This window comes from Acanthaster planci, linkage group LG11 (genome assembly GCF_054643075.1).
Source record: "Acanthaster planci isolate LZ-2023a linkage group LG11, COTS_SCS, whole genome shotgun sequence".
In the NCBI taxonomy this organism is placed as follows: domain Eukaryota; kingdom Metazoa; phylum Echinodermata; class Asteroidea; order Valvatida; family Acanthasteridae; genus Acanthaster; species Acanthaster planci.
The window spans coordinates 9,718,792-9,738,519 of record NC_141787.1 but is presented as its reverse complement, the minus strand read 5'-3'; the positions used below and the strand labels follow the sequence as shown (position 1 = coordinate 9,738,519).

Sequence of the window (19,728 nt, the reverse complement as noted above, 5' to 3'; positions counted from 1 at the left end):
TTATTTGGCATTCCTTTTTGAGTTAAACAATCAAAACGAATTCGTTATCATGATATCTGAAAGATTAATTTATCTTATGACTAAACTGACTTGTATCTTGAAAGAAATCCCAAACGTCTCCCGGTAGAACACAGTAACGATGCGTCATCCTACGGAATCGCCAGTCGAACCGAGCCATTCCCAGACTGCAGGGGCACGTGTTAGCAAACGGCGGGTAGTAGACATCAAAAATTGGGTAGGGAGCCTGACGACTGTACCAGTTGTGGCAGTATAATCGAGGGTTGACAAACTCCTTGGAGTGGCTGTCCAGCTGGAACACCCAGCGGCCCCTCTGACCAGAATTCCCGACGATGCTGCCCGGACGGAAGAGCAAATGTTCAGGAACATCTACGTACACGCTCTGGTCAGACACTCCACACGTGTAGCCCAATATGACATTTTTATTGGGAAGGAAGACGGTGTCCCAGTTCATATTGCAAGGATCGTAGTTAAACATCGCATAGCTGTGGATAGAGTCTGTCAGTAGCACGACTTGAAATGTGTTTGTACCCTGAAAGTAACATGAAATCATGCACACAGACATACAAATCTACTTAGGTATTCCTAAATATAATGTAAAATCAGTCCACTGAGATTAGGCTTAACTTTCCTCAGCCTGTCAGTTGTTGAGTTTTGTGTTTACTGTATTTACAGTAGGCCCAGTTTCCTTTGTTTTGCTTTCCACTTAAAAACCTGCAAACCAGGTTGCTTGATTGCTAGCGAGTGGAAAGACGGTCGTGGTATTAACAAAAGATTGATCTGACATTTGACATTTTTTTCGTATGTGAATATTATGTTATGAGGCAGTCGAGACGACCATGTGGATTTTGTCACATGAAGATTCAAACGTACCGTTGCTTTCGAGTTGGGTGGAACGTTACTCCACGTAATAACTAGCGCCCAGTAGGCGAGTCCGGTACCATTCCCAACTTCAATGTGTGATGACATGATGTCCCTGATGGCATTTAATGTATCCTGGTTACCGTTGGAATCGTACTGGTTATAAACCTGGGAGAAAATTGAAGAAAGCTAATGTAATTTGTCTTATTTCTAAAGTAGTTTTGAGAAAGTTTAAGAGCGTCTGTTTTAACCCCTGCCATTTTTCTCATTCCGGTTTACGCTTCAATCCCAGTTCGAAAGTTATTTCTTGTAAATACCATGGTAGAAAACGTCAGTTAACGGATTGGATTTTTTCTCCTTTGAAAGATATACATTTGAAACACATGTGCATTAATACCAATCATCTCCTATTGAAAAATACTGCGAATATTTTAAATGCAATTGCTTGAGTATTACGCTGTGAAATGCAAGTAAAACGCAACCCATGTCATCGTTATTTACGCCAGGGTTCCCGCATTAACCTGTCACCCTGTTTTACACTGTCTGGACATTCATTTCTCCTTCGAGGTTGGAAACCTTTCACTGATTATGCACTATATGAGATAAAGTCCATGTTCAAGCATGGGGAATCAGTATATGTATGCAATTTGACATTAAATAATGCTGTAACAGAAACTTGTTTCTAAAGTACCTGCCAGAAAACATTCTTTTCGACAGTGAATGCATCGGCCTTGACATCAGCCCAAAACGGTGCTATCAGTTTCAAACCATCGGGAAACTTCAAATATTTGGCTCCAGGAAACGCCCACTTATCAAGGCTTTTATTATTTGACAGAGCGATTACACCATTGTCGGTGAACTGTAAACGAGAAATAAAAAAGAAAACAAAACAAGAAAAGTTCAACATCATAACCTTAATTTAGGAAAGCTGGCGTTCAAGGCATTATGCACATTCCGATTACCCTAAAAGAAGTAGGGTTTTTGAAATAACAAGGAACAACACCCAGTAATTGATCAACAAAAAGAAACTGCTCTTACGTAGATTGTCTCATACAGTTCATCGCAGAAGGGAAAGAAATTTGGTGGATAAATTGTTGGTGATATCAAATCCTTCTTTGACTGCTGCTTCTGTTGAAACAAAGAAAAAAAAGATTTCACTTCAGTTGAGTATGTATGAGTGTGAAAAAAATTAGTGTTCAGAAGCATGGACATTGCCAGGATTATTTTCCGGGTTGGAGACAATCCACCGTTTTTTCAAGGGGGAAATTTCCGGGGGGAGGGGCAAAATACTCATCAGAAACGGAGTGAGAACACTGTTGATTTTATTACAGGTAAAATTAGTTTTTTCCTTCCCTTTTTATCACTTTTCTCATTCTGTTTTCCCTCTGATCTTTCCACAGTGGGACATATGCTCCCTCGACAACCATGCCAAAAAGAACAGGAAATGCTTATGGGTCAATCGCTGGAATAAGCCCATTGCACGATACAATGCTCTGTTTGACGGGGCTATTAGGGATCTCAACGCCCAAAACGAAACCTTGATAGAAAAGAATCCGTAATTACTTCTTTTTCAACACATACACTTAGCTGTTCAAAATCGCGTGTACATAATTCAGATGAGTCTACCTATCCCCATCTCGGCAAAGGCAACCTATCAGGATTCCAATCGCTTTCTCACAATCTGAAACAATGCAGTATGAAGTTTAAAGTGAAATACTCTTTGCAATCTTGTTTGAGTCAGAGTGATGGATCCTGGTTGCCATACAATATGTCTAAGGCAATAATGCAGCCATGTTTACAGTTTTTAACGATGGTCAATTGTCTTTTACTCCGTAAAGGTGTAAGAGATCTCATGAAGGATGCCAAGTATCTTTATTCTGAGTACACCAACCCCCGAAGATAACAAACAAATAAACATATTCTTTGGCGGGAAACTTACACCTAGCGTCCCTTCTGGTTCCACCAGTTGTCTAATTGCCATACAATGTGTGTGACTAGATGAGAAACAAATTTCTTGTCATAGGTGCAGATATCGCCTACCTCTTGCATTGCCTGGGATAGCAGAAAATCGCCCACCTCAACTCCGAACGGAAGGATATTCCCAGCTAGAAACACACACGGAGAATTGTTTTCAGAAAGAACTCACTAGAGTTTTTTTTTTTCACGAGAAGAGATGCATGTTTGTCAACGGAATGGAAGTCCACAGCAAAGGCTCAAATGGATGAATTAAGTCAACGTAAGTTGGTCATTCTGCTTTCTTATCGTTATTCTGCTTTTTCCCTTCGATCCAGGTACAAGACACTTAAGGTATTCAGTAGTCATACCAAGTTTTCATTAGCCAGTCTCAGCAATAGGCCTACTCACCAAGAACATCGAAACCGAATGCCCTCGATCTTGCACAGCCGCCCGAGTTAGTAGCAATGCAAGATACTACGTGAGATCCTACTCCGAAGACACCTCCCGTTGGTCCGATGTTAGTCCCATTTCCTGTACAGGCGATCACTACATCGTCCCCAGTTGTTACTACATTCCATGTCACCGTTGAGGTTGGTTTCCCTGGATCAGTGCACTGGTTGCCTACTGCCGACAACTTAATAAACGGATATTCTGCATGCAAAAAGGAGAATACAATCATTTGAATGATGAAGGGAGAGCACAGATATTGGGGCAGCGGCACAGGATTGCAGTTCCTTAAGTCTAACATTTTGCAAAATGAGATTTATGCCATCAGGTGTGACGAGATGACATTTTGCCTCCGCCCTCAAATATGACACAGCACGATCCTACAGACAGTTTTTCAAGGCTGGTGCACTAAAATCGACAATGCCGTTTTAACTCCAATTTCTAATTGCATATTTCTTATAAAAAAATAAATAGATAAAAAAACAAGTACCGGTAGTGCAGGAGTTGAAAATCTAATGAGTTTGAGCTAATATTTCTTGATGAAAACTCGCATTGTATTCATCTAAATTCTGCGAAAATTGGAACAATAAATGATCCACAAACTCCTTGTTAAATTGGACTTGGCCTTCAAAACAACTTCCATGCATTCCATGACTTCCGAATTTTAAACCATCCTTCTTGGAAAGCCAGGATCCTGTCGGGTATAAATACAGCAAGTGTAAACTATACTATTTCTTAAAGCTTTTCCCAGCTTGGCACTCAAAACGTGACTTTAAACAGAATAGAATAACCAAGCGCATTTTTACCCGAAACCATGAAGGAAATCAAGCATTGTGGGACGACACCGGTATCTGTTTTTGACGAACAAACAACTTCGTGCTTCCCCAACCCAAAAACGCCTCCCGTGAGCCCGATGGTAGCTCCGTCGATGTCCTTGCAAGTGATGGCAGCAGGAGAGATTGGGTCACCGGACGGCTCAACAGCTTTGACTTCAGTCCACGAGATTTCCACGGAGGTTTCGCCTTGCAGACACTGGTTGGAAACTTCCGGACAGTTTGTTGCTGCGTTAGCTGTTTGAAGAATAAAACGAGTAGCTCACCCCAAATAAAACAGCCACAAAATGCCAGGTAACTGTTACTCGAAATCAAGAAAGTTCACTCCTTATAATCATGTTTCTCGTCAGTTTTCAACTTACATTCCTCACACTGTGGACCCGTAAAGCTAGTGTTGCATTGGTTGACGTCTTTGCAGTTCTGAAAGGGTTTACCAGGTCCACTGCAGGCTGTTCCCTCATTGTTTTCTGTTTCGGTTGGAAATAATGACTTCAATCAAACTTGCTATGGAATGACGTTGTTAGGTCTAAGATTTTAAACGTTTATTCCAGTACAAAAGGGGAGTTCATATGTCAAAGCTAACTTCTAGTATTTTTGAAATATGGTTGGTGCCCTGTAGTTCTCGGTGTGTCATTTGCTTGCACAAGTTAATACTACCAGTTTCACAAGTTCAAAGAATTATGCAAAGTACTAGTGCCTGCTAGCTCGATGATAGATTGTGATGGAACAGACTGTGTAACCAACTCAGACTTCACAAACATCATTACTGCCTTCCATGAAAGCCATATCATTCACAAGATTGCTTTTTAAAAATTGCATACAATATTTGGCATTCGGTTAGAAAACGCCGGGTAAAACAAAAACAAACTAATGAACAATAAGAAAAAAGGACTTACGAGAGCAGTCATGTCCGCAGTAGCCAGCAGAGCAGGTGCAATGTCCCTGCTGGTTCGAAGAACATATGCAGTTGGTTGGACTACCGGTAGCTGAACAAAACTGACCGTCTGATAACAAAATAAACATACCAAATAAGTTTTAGCTAACATTTAGTATTCAACTATTTCCTAATAAATTTCAAGTACCTATTAGACCAGGGCTTGGAGAATTGATGAAAGTTTCAACACCAAAGCACCTCCCCATGTAAGCTGGAAAGGTAAATAGTCATTCACGAAAAAGAAGAGACTATTCCGGTGACGTAAAAAAAACCTTCAGCGTGGGTCACATTCAAAACTAAAAGTAAATTTCAATATGCATGCCGACACTTGCGCCAAGCGTTGTCTATCCATTAAAATGGCGACTTTGAAGGCAGATCACGCAACACACACGTGCACACGTTAAAAGAGTCGACTTTTGTGTCCGTGAAAGTGGAACGCATGAACACACCGTGTACGCAACGCACCAGAGAAGCGTACAAGTCTGCTTGTCACGGGGAGCTTGTTTCATTTCTATAATCTTACCCCCTTAAAAGTGGAGAAGTTGGGAGCAAAAGATCCATTTGGACCATGCATTGGATCGCAAAAGTAAGAAAAAACACACACGCAGTTTTGAACAGTTGTTTAGTATTAATAAACAAACATGCTTAGTGGCGCGGGGTGGGGGGGGCACAATGGGCCACTTGCCCCCATCCCCGCCAGCTAGCGGATGCCTGTGCACCTGAGTGCCCCCATTTGAAACCTCCGTTGCTTTTATATAATTGTGCAAGTCCCCTTGAAAAAGATGTGTACGGCCCAGGTCCTCCTAGTTACGCCACTATCTGGTGGACATAAACTCGTTTGTTGGACACAGTACCACACTAGTAGAAAGTGTTCATGGTTGCCATCTTGCAGACCAGTTCACAAAGTATGCACAATAAGGGTGGGCTCAATGCGGAGCAAAACAACTGGTCTGCAAGGTGGCCACGCAAAGCCTCATAGCTTTTAAAGGAAAAACACATTTTGTTCTTCCAAAACAGTACACTGGTTGCCCACGAGGAATTTATGACAAGTTGAAATTAAAATCATTATTATGAAAAGACTCATAAGAGTGTCCTCTTAAAAAACAATAGGTTACAAATGCTGCCAGTTGACATTAACTTTTTGAACTTTGAAACTGCTTGCATATTTGTTATCTCAGTTTGGTTTATTTTTGGTGGGGGCACTATTTTCTCAAATAGACACTTACCATTTGCAGAGGAAACATGAACGAACACATCACAGGTTGCACTATTTGCTGACTTGTCGGTCGCGGTGTAGCGTACTCTGTGTGGGGACGACACTTGGTCAAAAGTGACGGTGTTGCCTACCTCATATGAAGTGTCTTCGATGACAACAGTGACGGTGTATTCTCCAGAGTTGTCATGTACGTCGTCGACACCAGGAAGTGAGACGGATGAGTAGTTCTTGTGGCAGTCCAAGAACGCGGTCAGATTGCCGATGCATGATATGTCCGGAGCCTCAACATCTTAAGTGACAGGGAAGTAAAGGTATGACTATCACAGAATCCCTTTGTACCCGTATAGTCATGCATGTCTGGGATGTATCATGCTCGGTGTATTTGCTGACTAAATCTCCAGTCTGAATTATGGCCCGACACGGAGATTCAGAGTGTGCGTTGTAGGCCTAGGTGCATGCTGTTGGGGCCAGGACGATCAGTTCTAATGGATTCACTGGGACTCAGATTCAGCGATACTAAAATGTCTCCTTTTAAACCTAAGCGACAAAATTGTAATGATACCAATAAGCTGGTGCAAACTCAATAATTTCTCTTGCCAAGAATAAAAATTAATTGTTACCACTACACGCTGTTCCATCGCCTTGATATCCCACATTACACGTGCAGTTAAATCCAGTAGATGTGTCAGTGCAGAACGCATTGTCGTCGCAGTTGTGCAGAGGTTCATCCGGGTCACATTCGTCAATGTCTGCAACGTTAAAGTCATGACAGTGTTACATTATGTGGGCAGCTGACAATGGATGGCGCTTGTAGGTGCGTTATTACCCCCCCCCCCCGAAAAAGCTGACTTCCAACAAATGGCCGTATGTCATTTCTGCATGTACTGTTTTAGTTGGAATCAATAGCGTAAAAGTTGTGCGTAAATTAGGGGTGGAAGAAAGAGGGGACGCGCCTGGCAATGGAAATATGAAAAGTGTTGCGAGGGGGAGTTGCTGACACCATTTGAAGGCCATCTGCAATATGTAATGCATTCCTGCAGAATGTTTTGCTTTTGGGTGCTAATGAGTACATTTTGTTTCTTGGCAAGTTAGAGGTGTTTTTTTTCACAATCCGCCTTATTTCTGTTTCAAATGGGGGGGGGGAGATTTAATTGTCCATCTCCCTGGTAAAGAGTTGGGGATATCTACACCCTCTTCCCCGGGATGTACGCCAATGGATCAAAGCAACAGAACTGATCAAAATCTAGGGATGGTTTTATACCTAACGTCTCATTCTTGATTAGGGTAACCTACCCTAATGAAAGTTTACACTTGTGAAGAAATGTAACCAAACAATATTTCTGGAACTGCGCCAAACTCACGTAAAAAGAAAAAAACCTGGAACACAGGTAGCACAGTAAGTTTGCCATTGTCTCTCGATGTGTATTTGCACACGCGTAGACGATTATAACGCCTTGGAATCGTAAGTACACAATATTTGAACGACTACGATTTGTAGAAATGTTTTCAGTGGGCAAGTTTAGTTTAGATGTAAGAATATTTAGTTTTAGCTCCCACGAAGCAGTAACAAATAACTTTAACAAAGTAACTTTAGCATCTAACATCCATAATTATAATACTCGTAGCAGTATGAAGGGAAACTTGTTTGTCGAATTTAACAGAACGTCATTGGCCAAGAACGATGTTATTCATCAAGGTATATTGTACCGAAATGGTCTTGATGTTTCTCTCTAATCATTACCTTTTTTATCTGTGTTTGCTAGAAAAGTATTTGTGCTCTATTAATCCGGTATTGTCTCACACTTGTTTTTGTTTTGTCATGTTAGTCATTTGTCTGTCCTAGTATGTTAGATTGCAAAGTTTTCTTTGTCTCTCCATAGGTTGGGGTACAAACGCGTTCTTGCTTAACCTTAAACCTAAATGTTGTCATCTAATTTATCAAATGTAAAATGATACACTATGTAATGTTGCTGAAGTTAATGGCCATGTACTCAGTAGGTAATGTGAATCATGTTTGCTCATTGCAAAAAGATGACAGCATTGATATAAATGTCTCATGTAACTATTAATATGTGATGTATTCAGCCAAAATGAGATATACATAAACGACTAAAATAAATCATTTTCGAAAATTTCCTTTCAGTTTTGTTGTTTCAAATACTTCCACCTTCTGGAAAAGTCTGTTCGCAGTTTCCTTTCATTACATTATTATCTGAAAGGTCTTTCCGGCCGTTCTTTGAAGTAACAAAGTACCATGTCGTACTTTTGAGAATAATGATGAGAACACTTTTTTTGGGGGGGGGGTGCTTCACCTGGTAGTTCAGTGGGGTAATCTGGAAGCGTGCAATATTCGTAGTAATCATTGCAGCAATCTTCGTAGATCTCACACGTCTTGTCACACCAGCAGTTTCCCCGGTCCCCGTCCATGAAACAAAAATTGCGACAGCCGACTAAAAAAAAAAAAACACCGAGCAGAATGACTGCAAACAAGTGGGTCAGTGCCTTCCTGAGCTTCTAGTTCTTCGAGTCTTTTTCAATTTTTAACTCGTGAAAGATCTTATCTTTCAGTGGAAGTCATGGATGACAAAGGTGATTCTGTGAGGAATTTGTTTTTCCCTGTGCCTATTCTGATTCCAGAAAACGTGCATATATGACACAAGATATGCGACGGTGAGACCCCCGCCTGTCATTGTGTAGGTCATTGTTAGCTCCATCTCAGAAATTCTTTATATGAAGGAGGGATGTGTTACGTAACAGCAGTCCAGAATTTGTATAGGGTTTGGACATGCGGAGGTTTCCTCTCCGTCTCATTTCTTGCTGGGCACAGAAACATATGAAAACAACGTTGAGGTACTTACTATTTAATATTTGACAAAATAAATAAATAAATAATAATTTCACGGATGCACATTTTCAATACCCCTGTTTTTATCCAGGGGTATCCTGTGACAAAATCTATTTTGAGGCAGATATTGTTGCTGGTGCGAAACATATATATTTCAGGAAGACAAAGTAAATTTCTTTAATGCAATCTTCCTTGAGTTCTTTAGTTTTAATTACCACAATCCTCCTCATCACTTCCATCATCACAGTCCGGGAAACCATCACACTGCCATAAACCGCTAATGCACACCGATTCTCCGCAATCGAAATCTCCGGGACGGCACGTGCTTTCAGCTTCGATAGAGACAACATCAAACCAGCATGTTATTTTCATTTATCTATGCAATGATGTCAAAACACCCGAACTGCACTGCTACTATTCGTCTGTTGGAATATTTTTGTATGAAGTTTACTCACTTTGTAAGGTCTCATGTGCGATGTATGCATTAAAACGTGATTTTAAAAATATTTCAAACAGAATGCATCATTTTTTAATGAACATAAACGCTAGCCAATATCATCAAATGCTACAGTTTGAGCTCGTATTTAGACAAACAACATAATTCTGTTTGCGATCTCTACCGACCAGTTTTGGGAAAAACACATGTACAAACGGTAACAAAACTAGAAGAAACTTCAATGTTCAAAACCTCAAGCATGGGAAAGTACATCACCAAATTACGGTGAGAATAGAGTGGGTTTACTTCAGGTGTCAGTTATTCAGTCACAATAAATGATGCTCTATACGATACTGAATCTTTCACTCTTTTTGAGGAATTGATTTCATACGCTTCACTTCTCCAAACCTATTTGCTACAGAAATGTTTTGAAATCCTGGTGCCGTAGTCGCACTGGCTATCAAACAAGACGAAGACTGCAACCAAGAGCGTTTCACTTTTGTTAATACTAGTTACTACTTTCTGTCGGGTTCATTCCATGAGAACTCGTGGGTAATACTGTAGTTGGCGCCAGGCCACTTTGTTCAGTGGATCTGAGATCATTCGAGAAATGAGCGATATATTTCATGCCTTTCACAAAGTCTTTTTCAGAAAGACTGTACTCAGTAATTGAAAATTAAATGGGCTCTATCCGGTGCAACTCTGGAGTATTCCTCATTCGCAATTCGAGAATCTTGTATATTCTTTTATTGCCCAGTAAAAGTAACACTCCAGTAACCATTGACATCACGCTCAACTCGTTACCTTCTGTAGGGTTTATTCCATTAGAACTAGTGAATGACACCGCAGTAGTGGATGTTATATCTGTCGACAAATTAGTAATACATTTGACGATAAGTATTTCTTGAAAGGCTCAAAAACCTCACTGGGTGTATTAGACAGTGAAATTTTCAACTGATTCACCTTCTGTCGGGTTTGTTCCATTAGAACTAGTGAATGACACCGCAGTAGTGGACGTTATATCTGTCGACAAATTAGTAAGACATTTGACGATCAGTATTTCTTGAAAGGCTCAAAAACCTCACTGGGTGTATTAGACAATGAAATTTTCAACTGATTTTGCTTCATCCAGTCAACTAACCTTCTGCAATGGCACGTATTATAATCTATCGTTATCACTTATTCGAACCTGAGCAAGAAATTATGAGGCTGATGAGTGCACTTGATATTTTTGGTCTGCTTGAGATTGAACGGGAGAATGGTACTCAAAAAAACTTTTATTAGATTTGATTGATATTTTCATTGTTGGGTCCTTTGAATAGCGTAAATACGATACTTACTACAATTGGGCTCATCGCTTCCATCAAGGCAATCCGCCTTGCCGTCACAGTAATAGCTTTTAGGTATGCATACTGACTGCCCGCAGTCGAACTGATGCGGTGGGCAACGATACACTATAGGAAACAGAATTAAAAAATAATACACTTAAGAGCCACCATCATCTAATAAAAAATCTTAAAACTATACTTCACTTTCTTCAACTCAGCCAAATACAGTTACAAAGCAAGACAATACATGCATCTAAAAGTAAAGTTTCCGTAAATAGTCACACCTACATTTGTCTTAATGTTTTTACTCTTTAGTTTGTTTTCAAAAACCTCGCTACCTGTATGTAACATAATTGTTGGCTACATTGAAAAAACCTGAAGGACCTGTTTCAAAATTACAAAATTATCTGCGTTGAAATTTGCGCTGTTTTGTGACACTTGGCCTCGGGCTCAAAGTACTTGCCTTCCCTTCTATGTCTCATAACTGACTGATGAGATAAATGTTAAGTTGTCGGTTTAATACACAGATCGGATGAAATAGATTTTGTTTTTCTTCCAAAGACATGGTGAAACCCATGACTGACAAAAATAACTCCATTGCTAATGTGTATACAAGATAAGTTCATAATTTAAGTGTGAGCACCCAGTGTACAAAATTAACAACTACCATACTGAGACTGTGACATAAACAGAAGGGTAGGAAGTTGTTCATGATACAGGTGTCGATCAGCGTTGATTAATGATGAAGAGAAATCCTGTAATTTACTGCTAATTAGCCAAATGAGGTATGAGTTTGGAGTTGAGCATTGTAATATACTGAGTTATTGTTTTTAAGTATAGTCCACTGGTATATATACGATTTTGTTTGACAAATCGAACAGCTAGCAAAAAATGGCCACTTCCAGAAAAACATTCTTGTATGGTAGAATACCTTCGATTTTTGATACGGTAATACATAGCATCATTGCCTCTTTTAAGACAGCTTTAAAAGTAACGCGATACTTTTATCTAGCTCAAATCAGAGAAGAAAGTCTGCGAAAGGTTTTCAGCGTTACGCGTTTTTGTTAAACTTTTTTTTCAATTCACATTGCAAATCCGAGAGTCTTATTACCGCAATTAATTTCGTCCCTTCCGTCAATGCAGTCACGCTCGTGGTCGCATTGCATCCACTTCGCGATACAGACTGAGTGACCACAATCAAACTCTGAGTCAGGTGAGCAGTAGATTGATTCTGAAATATGAAAAGGTTCGATTTGAATTCAAGAAAAGTGCAACAAAAGCCGAAGTTTAATACAATCCAGATTAGAATTAGGTTTTGACCATGGTTATTTCGAACTACCTCAACTCGGTCAAAATCTGCCAGTTCTTAATATGATCCAGGTTGCATTCATTCTAATGAGGACAATCCATATCGGTAGTAAAGGCTGCGCTTAACAAGATTCCGGAGTCCGGTTTTGGGCCACTTGATAACAATTCAAGAATTTGATGAAAGCCACAGACCTCTTACGCTATCAAAGGCCTAATTACCAGAAGAAGGAACGCTAACTGCTGATAAGGAAAATCCAAGTCCAAATCCGTCACTTGGCCAGTACCAAGGATTTTCCGATTCCCACTGATGTCCCCATTCCCAGGTCAACCACATCGATGATCCATCGGAGAGTAAGTCAGGTGTTGATTTATAACTATTTGACTGAAAGAATATGTTTGTGTGGTTCACAAAGTCGTTCCCGTCGCCCACTCTGAGATAGTCGCCGTCGTAGTGGAAAAGAGAGGAGAATGTTACACGAATCTTGCAGTTTTCTTCAGACAGGATAACCCACGTAATCCGAGTAGTTTTGGTGTTGTTTGGGGAGGTATTCGGAAAAAACGGCGAATTTATCTGGAGCGTTTTATTTACACCAAGATGCATCTCGTGATCATTTGCTGCAAATAGAATAACAGGAGAGAACGGTTTCATTTCTCGTAGTCACACAAATAAAACTGTTTAAATGTATTATGAATGAAAATAAAACCACTCAAAAGTAATGGACAAAATAATTAAGTACTGAAGTTAAGGCCATTGTTCTGTTTAGCTGCGTTAGGAATATATGCAGAAGCACCCACCTATCTGTTGACGCTTCTTTGGCAGTTCTATCATTCTCTTACTGAATGCAATGCCCTAGTCCTTCAAACCGTTGTACCAGCAATGCAGTGGCGGCGTTACGTGGTGTCATATGGGTGCAAATGCACCCACTGAAAACCGCTTGCGCCCACGTTTGCACCTACAAAAATTCTGTCACATGGCGATCAACCGTTTCGTTTTACGACTTTGCATCATAACCCAGGAAAAGTGAAGGATCATTCACACCCACGCGATTCTGCCTTGCCCAACACTTGCACTCACTGAGTTCTGGCGTCGCCACTGTGTACTAGTAAGGCCTATGCCACAAATAGAGTTCTTACTGCAATTCAGTTCATCGAGGCCATCCACACAGTCATCAACGAGGTCACATTTCCAATCCTTTTTGACACAGACAGAATGCCCACAGTCATTTTCGTCCACAGTACAGTTCACAGTTTCTGAAGTTGAAAGACGAAATTTTCAGTGAAGAGAAATCATGCAAAGATTGATTTTGAGACCAACATGGACAATAACACTAATATTGAAAATACAATACCAATTTCAAAAAGTAGATACATCCTTGAGGCCCTGGTATCGATAATAGTGGTTCCCACATATTATTACTGAAACAACCGGAGATTTGGAGAAAAACAGTCCTAAAACCACACAGAAACTGAGCAGTTGTATAATACAGGCCAAGGCATACCCCAGTTTATTTAAAGTTCATAACAGTGGAACACAAAAATCCAGCAATTTAATGCCTGTCGGTTCTGTTGGCTAAAATACGGACCACTTCGCAAAATCAGATGCATTCCTGTCAGTCTCAAGATGTGCGGGAGATGTGATTTACAATGGTTACAGCGGGGCCAGGGCTACTTGAAAAATGTATCGAACTGGATGAAATCATTGTGTCTTACAGAAGTTATGGAACGGGTAACAACAAATGCGGTGCCAAACCTAAATCCCTTTAAGAAAGTACAACGCTAAACAGGTCTTTTGGGTGTCTGAAAAGTAAATAAGTGGATGAATTGCACACTTCAGATGGAAAAATCATTATATCGCGTTACCAACAGAGGAAGTTACAAACAATAAAAATAAAATGGCTTTATAACATGACTAAAGGCATACCAGACGACGGAACACTGGTGGCTGATAAACTGAATCCCCGATAATTGACATCGTAATATTGACTGGAGGAAAATCGAAGCCACATCACGTTTCCATTGGATAAAAGATGAGGAGGCAGTCTCGTCCAGCTCCATCTGAAAAAGGGGCTGTTGGTGCTAATGTTACCGTCTCCAGCCTCAAGAATACCCCTTCCGTGTTCAGTTTGAAAGTCGTGAAATATTACGCGAATTTTCATTTCTTCGTCGGTTTCAATAATCCAAGTGATGTCATATATGTGTGGATAAAACCAAGGATAATTAGGCGATTCTATCTGGACTTTTTCCGTTGCATTAATGTAATAGGTCTCGCGGAATGGCCCTGTGAAGGCAAAAACACGCATATTAATTGAGAAACTCAAACAGAGGGCAGACGCATGAATCGTATCGTACTTTAGGAAAAACGAAAGAAATCGAAGATGTTCGTCGTTAAAACACGCACGAAGCGCTGAAATGCATTCCAAATGACATTATCAAGATCACAAAAACTGTGTTTATCCGTTAAGTCATCTCAGGATCATGATCCCATTGGCCCTAAACGACACGCCTAGGGTTCCTTCCAACAAAACGTTGATTACATAAAACAAAATATAGCTTCTGGAACATGATTCTGCTTAGAACGAAATGTTGTTTTCGTGGTACTTGTAAATAGCGTTGGCGTTTGGAGAATAGATGAGTAATGTCCAAGAAATACTTTTTCCGAATATTATAATTATAATTACCACAATCGTTTTCGTCGCTTCCATCACTACACTGTGGGAAACCGTCGCATTTTCGGTAATATTCTATACACACTGACTGTCCACAGTCTAAATATCCAGGACCGCAAGTGAAGTTGGCTGTGATGGCAAAAGAAAAATATGGCTTGTAACGAACAAAATTAATTGTACATATACATCATCAGGACCTATCACATGAACAAGTGACCTTTTAATTAAAATGTTCAGGCGAGGCATATTTTACGTATATTTTTAAGTACTAAATAAAACGGGCCAAGTTCATTGTTCCCATTCATGTCTGACCTTGGTTTTCTTGAGCCGTCCATTTATATTTAAATAAACATTTGAAAACAAAAGAACCTGCCACAATAACAGAGTTATAACTGGAACACAAATCCAGCTGGTATTTCGTCACTCCTGGGAATAGGAGCGTGTTTTGAAAAACCTTGGAGAAGACTCGGAGAAACACAAAGCTTGAATTTCGCATTTACATTTCCCGACCATTACCATCGGAAATATTATAATTTAGTTTTCTACGCTCTATAAATGTTGGCTACAGCATTTAGACCATCGGATGAAAATCCTATCTTTCTGTTCCGTTCTAGTAAAATGGGTCAAATGAACTCCACGGGGACCTTTTCGGAAAAAAATATTTCAGTTCAAAAAGTACATTTCACAGAGTTCAACTCGAAAAGTCAGCACAGTAGGGAAATATCGACCCGAGAACATTTGAAGTTTATAGTTTTTTTCAAGAGAAGAGGAACCCCACGTGATACGTCTGAGCCAATCATAGCTCAGCTTTTACGCCGAACTAGCTCGACTGGTTCCCGTTCCTATTATATACGGACCACCGTTATGTAGTGCATGGAAACCTGTCTGTCAAGCACGCAGTGTGTTTACATTATGACGTCCCCAGTTCCGAAGTGGGAGTGGACTCAAGCTGAGCGCTGATTGAAAAGCAGTACAATATCCTCCTTGAATTCGTCGAAAATAAGAAATTTTCCCCTTATGGCAGCAGCGAGGTGGACTAAAGCTGTAGCTATATTTGGACGGAAGAACGTTACTAGGGGCTGATTACAATCCATAATAAAATCAGGAGAACGGTGAGGACAGTAAGCTTTGATTCATGTGCCTAGGGACTTTCGCAGTGTTGTTTGCGACAAACCGTCACGACCGACACCGTGATTTTCGGACTTCACGCGACATGCCACCGGAAAGTTTCCTCTCATTTCATGTGTTCTTACTGGTAGTATACATTTACTGCAGGTAAAGAGTGGCATATCGCTCTAGTACTAGATGCAGCATCTGAGCTGGCCATGCAGTTTGCTACAAACGAAACACGGAACAGATAGTGATCGTGGGGGGGGCTGTAGGTTCTGCTAACACTCGGTGCGTTTTATAAAGTTTACTGTAAAATTATAACAAGTGTTAACTTCTTACATCTGGTTAATGTGTATTTTGTGTGCAGAGTGTGAATATATGTACATGTACTTCATTGGATTTTAAAGGCAGATGAACATGACGAAAGTTGATCTGAAGGTTCTTGTGATATGTGAAGCACTTGGAAAAGGGAATTAGGAGTTGGCAATCTTTCATCAGCAAATGTCTCTAGAAATTTGACATGGGACTTTACCACAAATTCATCACATTCACCATGTTCACACTGTGCATAAGGAACATGATGAGCAGTAAACTTGTTAGACTTGGGCTAAAGTTTGCGTGTGGCTGCTGATGTATTGATGAGAACCGTGACATCGGACAAGGCTTTTGAAAAAGGTGAACAATGAATTTTTCTTTTATGCGGACCTAAATTTCCATCCTGCCAGTGACGACAACAATGAAATCAACTTTCATCGGCCTCAGCTGGAGTACAAAATTAGGACCAGTGGTGCTTCGTTAGATGAAGCATTCGACAATATACATCACGTGCCATAGATTTGCTGTTTACAGTGTACTTGTACAACAATACAATATTTGAATGAAAATAGAAGAGAAACAACTTGTTTGTGTCTGCTGATTTCTAACCATTTTGACACCTTTTCTACATTTTTCCAGGGTTATTTTCAGACACTGAAATGCATCAGTTTTGTTTAGTAGCATTTTCAATTTGGAGTTTTTCCTATTTTCAGAGGAGGTTTTACTCTTTGTTTAAAATACGTTTCAAATATGCACTGATTCCAAGCACTGCTGTACAAAAAGGCACAACCTAATTTTCTTCACGGCATGTTGGGGAATTTAGTTTTCCTTTGGTAAGCCCTATCCAATATTATTACTACCATTGCAATTGATTTCATTTTATTTTGGATATCTTTGTCTTGTCTGTAAGGAATAAAAGACTTTGTGTAAACATAAAATAGAATAAATTATACTGGTAAGTTAGTGAAAACGTTACTGTGTTTATCTCGATTTTCCACTGAGCATGTAACTGAAAAAGAATGAAATAACAATGTATAAACATACTGCGCATGAGCAAACGAGTGACAGCTACAATGATCGTCTAGGCCATGGGTGAAGGATGTTTCTGGCAAATTGCGTGTATGGGGGAGGAGGAGCTGCCGTTGTTGTTGGTTACTCATAAGAACCGGTAAGTTGTGCTGTCTTTGACGTAAAGATACAAATTGCAAACTAAGTGACTTTTTTTAAAGGTGCACTACGGATCTGCTAACATGATGCTGCAAACACCGGTCATACCTGGCTGATCAGTGTCATCTGGGCCTATTTTTGTAAGTTTTATGGTCGGTTTTTGCCGCCTAAAAGCAATGTCAAAACCATTATTTTCAAAACACTATTAGAACAAAAACTGAAGTGCTGTTTAATAAGTTTTCTCAATTACCACAGTTGACTTCGTCACTTCCATCTGGACAAGTCCTTATGCCATCGCACTGCAAGTATCCGGGAATACAAACGAACTGCCCACAATTAAAGTTGAAAGGGTGACATGTTTCTGTAAAACAAATCAAGAGAAGAAAACCCATTAACGCTCTTCACATTCGAAGATTCAAAATGAAAGAACGCCTTCCAACAACCAAACCAAGCACTTTAAACGAGCCAAGATTTGGGGCGAAAGCCCTCTTTCAATTAATCAACATCCCTTGGTATGTCTGAGATGCCTATCTGCCCTGAGCAGAAGTATGCCCTCATCGGTTGAAAATAGCCATGGTGGTCGGGAGTGTTAATTTTGTTGTTAGCGAGGAGGCTGCAACGCGTGCATTTCACTGTCGTTTGTGAACCAGTGATGCGCAGTTACTACCAAAGGATCCTTGTGTCCTGATCCAGCTCGAGGTTCATTAAGAATTGGGCTATTAGTAATTAACGTGACCTTTGAATTCGTACTCCAAAAGGACAAGGAAATATAAAAAACAAACAAACAAACATCCCAACGGCCCAACAACCTAGCAACCAAACAAACAAAAAATGGACGGTAAACAAAACTCGAAGCTGTATAGACGTAAGTTCTTGGTGCTCGCGTTGTGGTGCGTTACTATAGAGCGTTGCGAATGCTGCTATATGCTAGGCGCGGGCAGAATGTCTCCGCGTAGCATTACACAGGTTGTACGGTCCAGCCGTTCGCTTGCGGGTGCATTATAGCTGATTTTGACTGGTCCCTCGGTGCGATGGTGCTTAGTGCATGTGGGCCGTATCGCTATAGTGACACTGGGCTATGCAATGCGATGTTGTTCAGGCAGTGCGACATTGAGATGTGCAGTGCTACTTGGGTCCAGCGTTGGTAATTGGTCTCGTGTTGGCAACGTTGGATGTGCATTGCTGATAGCGTTCATGTGATGCGACATTGTTTTGCGCATTGCATGTAGGAGTTGCGCGAGGCGACATTAGTCAGTGCGTTGCTGATTGGCGCGACGCAGTGCGATAACTGTGTATTGCCAATAGCCTCTCCTCAAGACCATGCAAAGCAATGGAGGTTGTAATAAAGTTTACCCAATACGAATTATCTCTAATCACTTAATCAATTAGTTATTCATTGAATGTCTGCATAAATCACAATGTTATTGAGGTTACCGGCAATCTAATTGTCAGGTATCCTTATTGTTTTGTATTGTCTAATTGGCAGAGAGCATTACAGTCATCATAATCGACGGTATATTTCCACTAAAACGGATCTGCTCCCTTAGCCTTTAGGTCGCTTGAGTGATCTCTGGAACAAGGACGAACCCGAGTTGAGGCTAGAGTCCCAGCCCCCAACCGGTGTCAGGCTTGATCCTCAAACTTAGGTTAGGCCCGGGAAAACAACCACACCGCCACTATATTATTCATTTTCCAGAATGCGTTCTGGAAAATGATCTTCATTCCAGTGTTAACAACAACCAATGTTACACACCTGCTTCGTTTGTTAAAAAAATGAGACACTGCATTTTATCGTTGAAAATAGGAGTTCAAAATAGCAACAAAAATTAACTGGAAATTTCCCTGAAGATTCACTCTCAGTCAGTATTACATCAAAGAAATCGACCACAATTAAATTTAAGTATGTGAGCACCAAAATTCAGTGGGTTTGTCCTACGAACTGCATATGGGCCTTATTTACAATTAATGAGGTTAATTGTGTTCATTTTGGGAACCCAAGAATAGAAATAAAAGCAATAAATTCAAATCTTACTACAAAATGCTTTCATGTACAGGTACTGTGTCACAAAAATTTAAATTTGTAATCAATTATCTCCTAATGTTACAAAACAAATGAAAGTGAGACATGAGACCCGGAATGGTATGGCATCAGATTACACTAATTAATATTAATTCAAGGATAATGATCAAAATAGCTGTACTGTTAAGAAGGTCGATTAACATTTGTGAATATTTTGTGGCACAATCAGCGTAATTGTTTTCTTTAAATCTTACGTTAGCTTTTCCAA

The 19,728-nt window shown here is 40.2% G+C and overlaps 1 protein-coding gene across 3 annotated transcripts in view; it reads right to left on the bottom strand.

Annotated features, from left to right (window-relative positions):
• Nucleotides 1-19,728, bottom strand: part of LOC110989123 (uncharacterized) — a 47,321-nt gene that overhangs the window by 12,995 nt on the left and 14,598 nt on the right. For 2 of the 3 annotated variants that reach the window (XM_087143316.1, XM_087143315.1), the window contains exons 11-32: nt 17,691-17,801; nt 14,861-14,977; nt 14,104-14,460; nt 13,317-13,433; nt 12,402-12,797; nt 11,986-12,105; nt 10,887-11,000; nt 10,510-10,569; nt 10,351-10,410; nt 9,326-9,442; nt 8,578-8,715; nt 6,886-7,014; nt 6,276-6,554; nt 5,012-5,119; nt 4,478-4,582; nt 4,089-4,352; nt 3,244-3,486; nt 2,920-2,984; nt 1,918-2,007; nt 1,571-1,738; nt 892-1,047; nt 91-550 (exon numbers count right to left, since the gene is read on the bottom strand). In XM_087143316.1, the coding sequence (XP_086999442.1) occupies nt 91-550; nt 892-1,047; nt 1,571-1,738; nt 1,918-2,007; nt 2,920-2,984; nt 3,244-3,486; nt 4,089-4,352; nt 4,478-4,582; nt 5,012-5,119; nt 6,276-6,554; nt 6,886-7,014; nt 8,578-8,715; nt 9,326-9,442; nt 10,351-10,410; nt 10,510-10,569; nt 10,887-11,000; nt 11,986-12,105; nt 12,402-12,797; nt 13,317-13,433; nt 14,104-14,460; nt 14,861-14,977; nt 17,691-17,801 (3,774 nt within the window). The remainder of the gene's footprint in view (nt 1-90; nt 551-891; nt 1,048-1,570; nt 1,739-1,917; nt 2,008-2,919; nt 2,985-3,243; nt 3,487-4,088; nt 4,353-4,477; nt 4,583-5,011; nt 5,120-6,275; nt 6,555-6,885; nt 7,015-8,577; nt 8,716-9,325; nt 9,443-10,350; nt 10,411-10,509; nt 10,570-10,886; nt 11,001-11,985; nt 12,106-12,401; nt 12,798-13,316; nt 13,434-14,103; nt 14,461-14,860; nt 14,978-17,690; nt 17,802-19,728) is intronic. The other variant, XM_087143317.1, reaches the window with a different exon arrangement.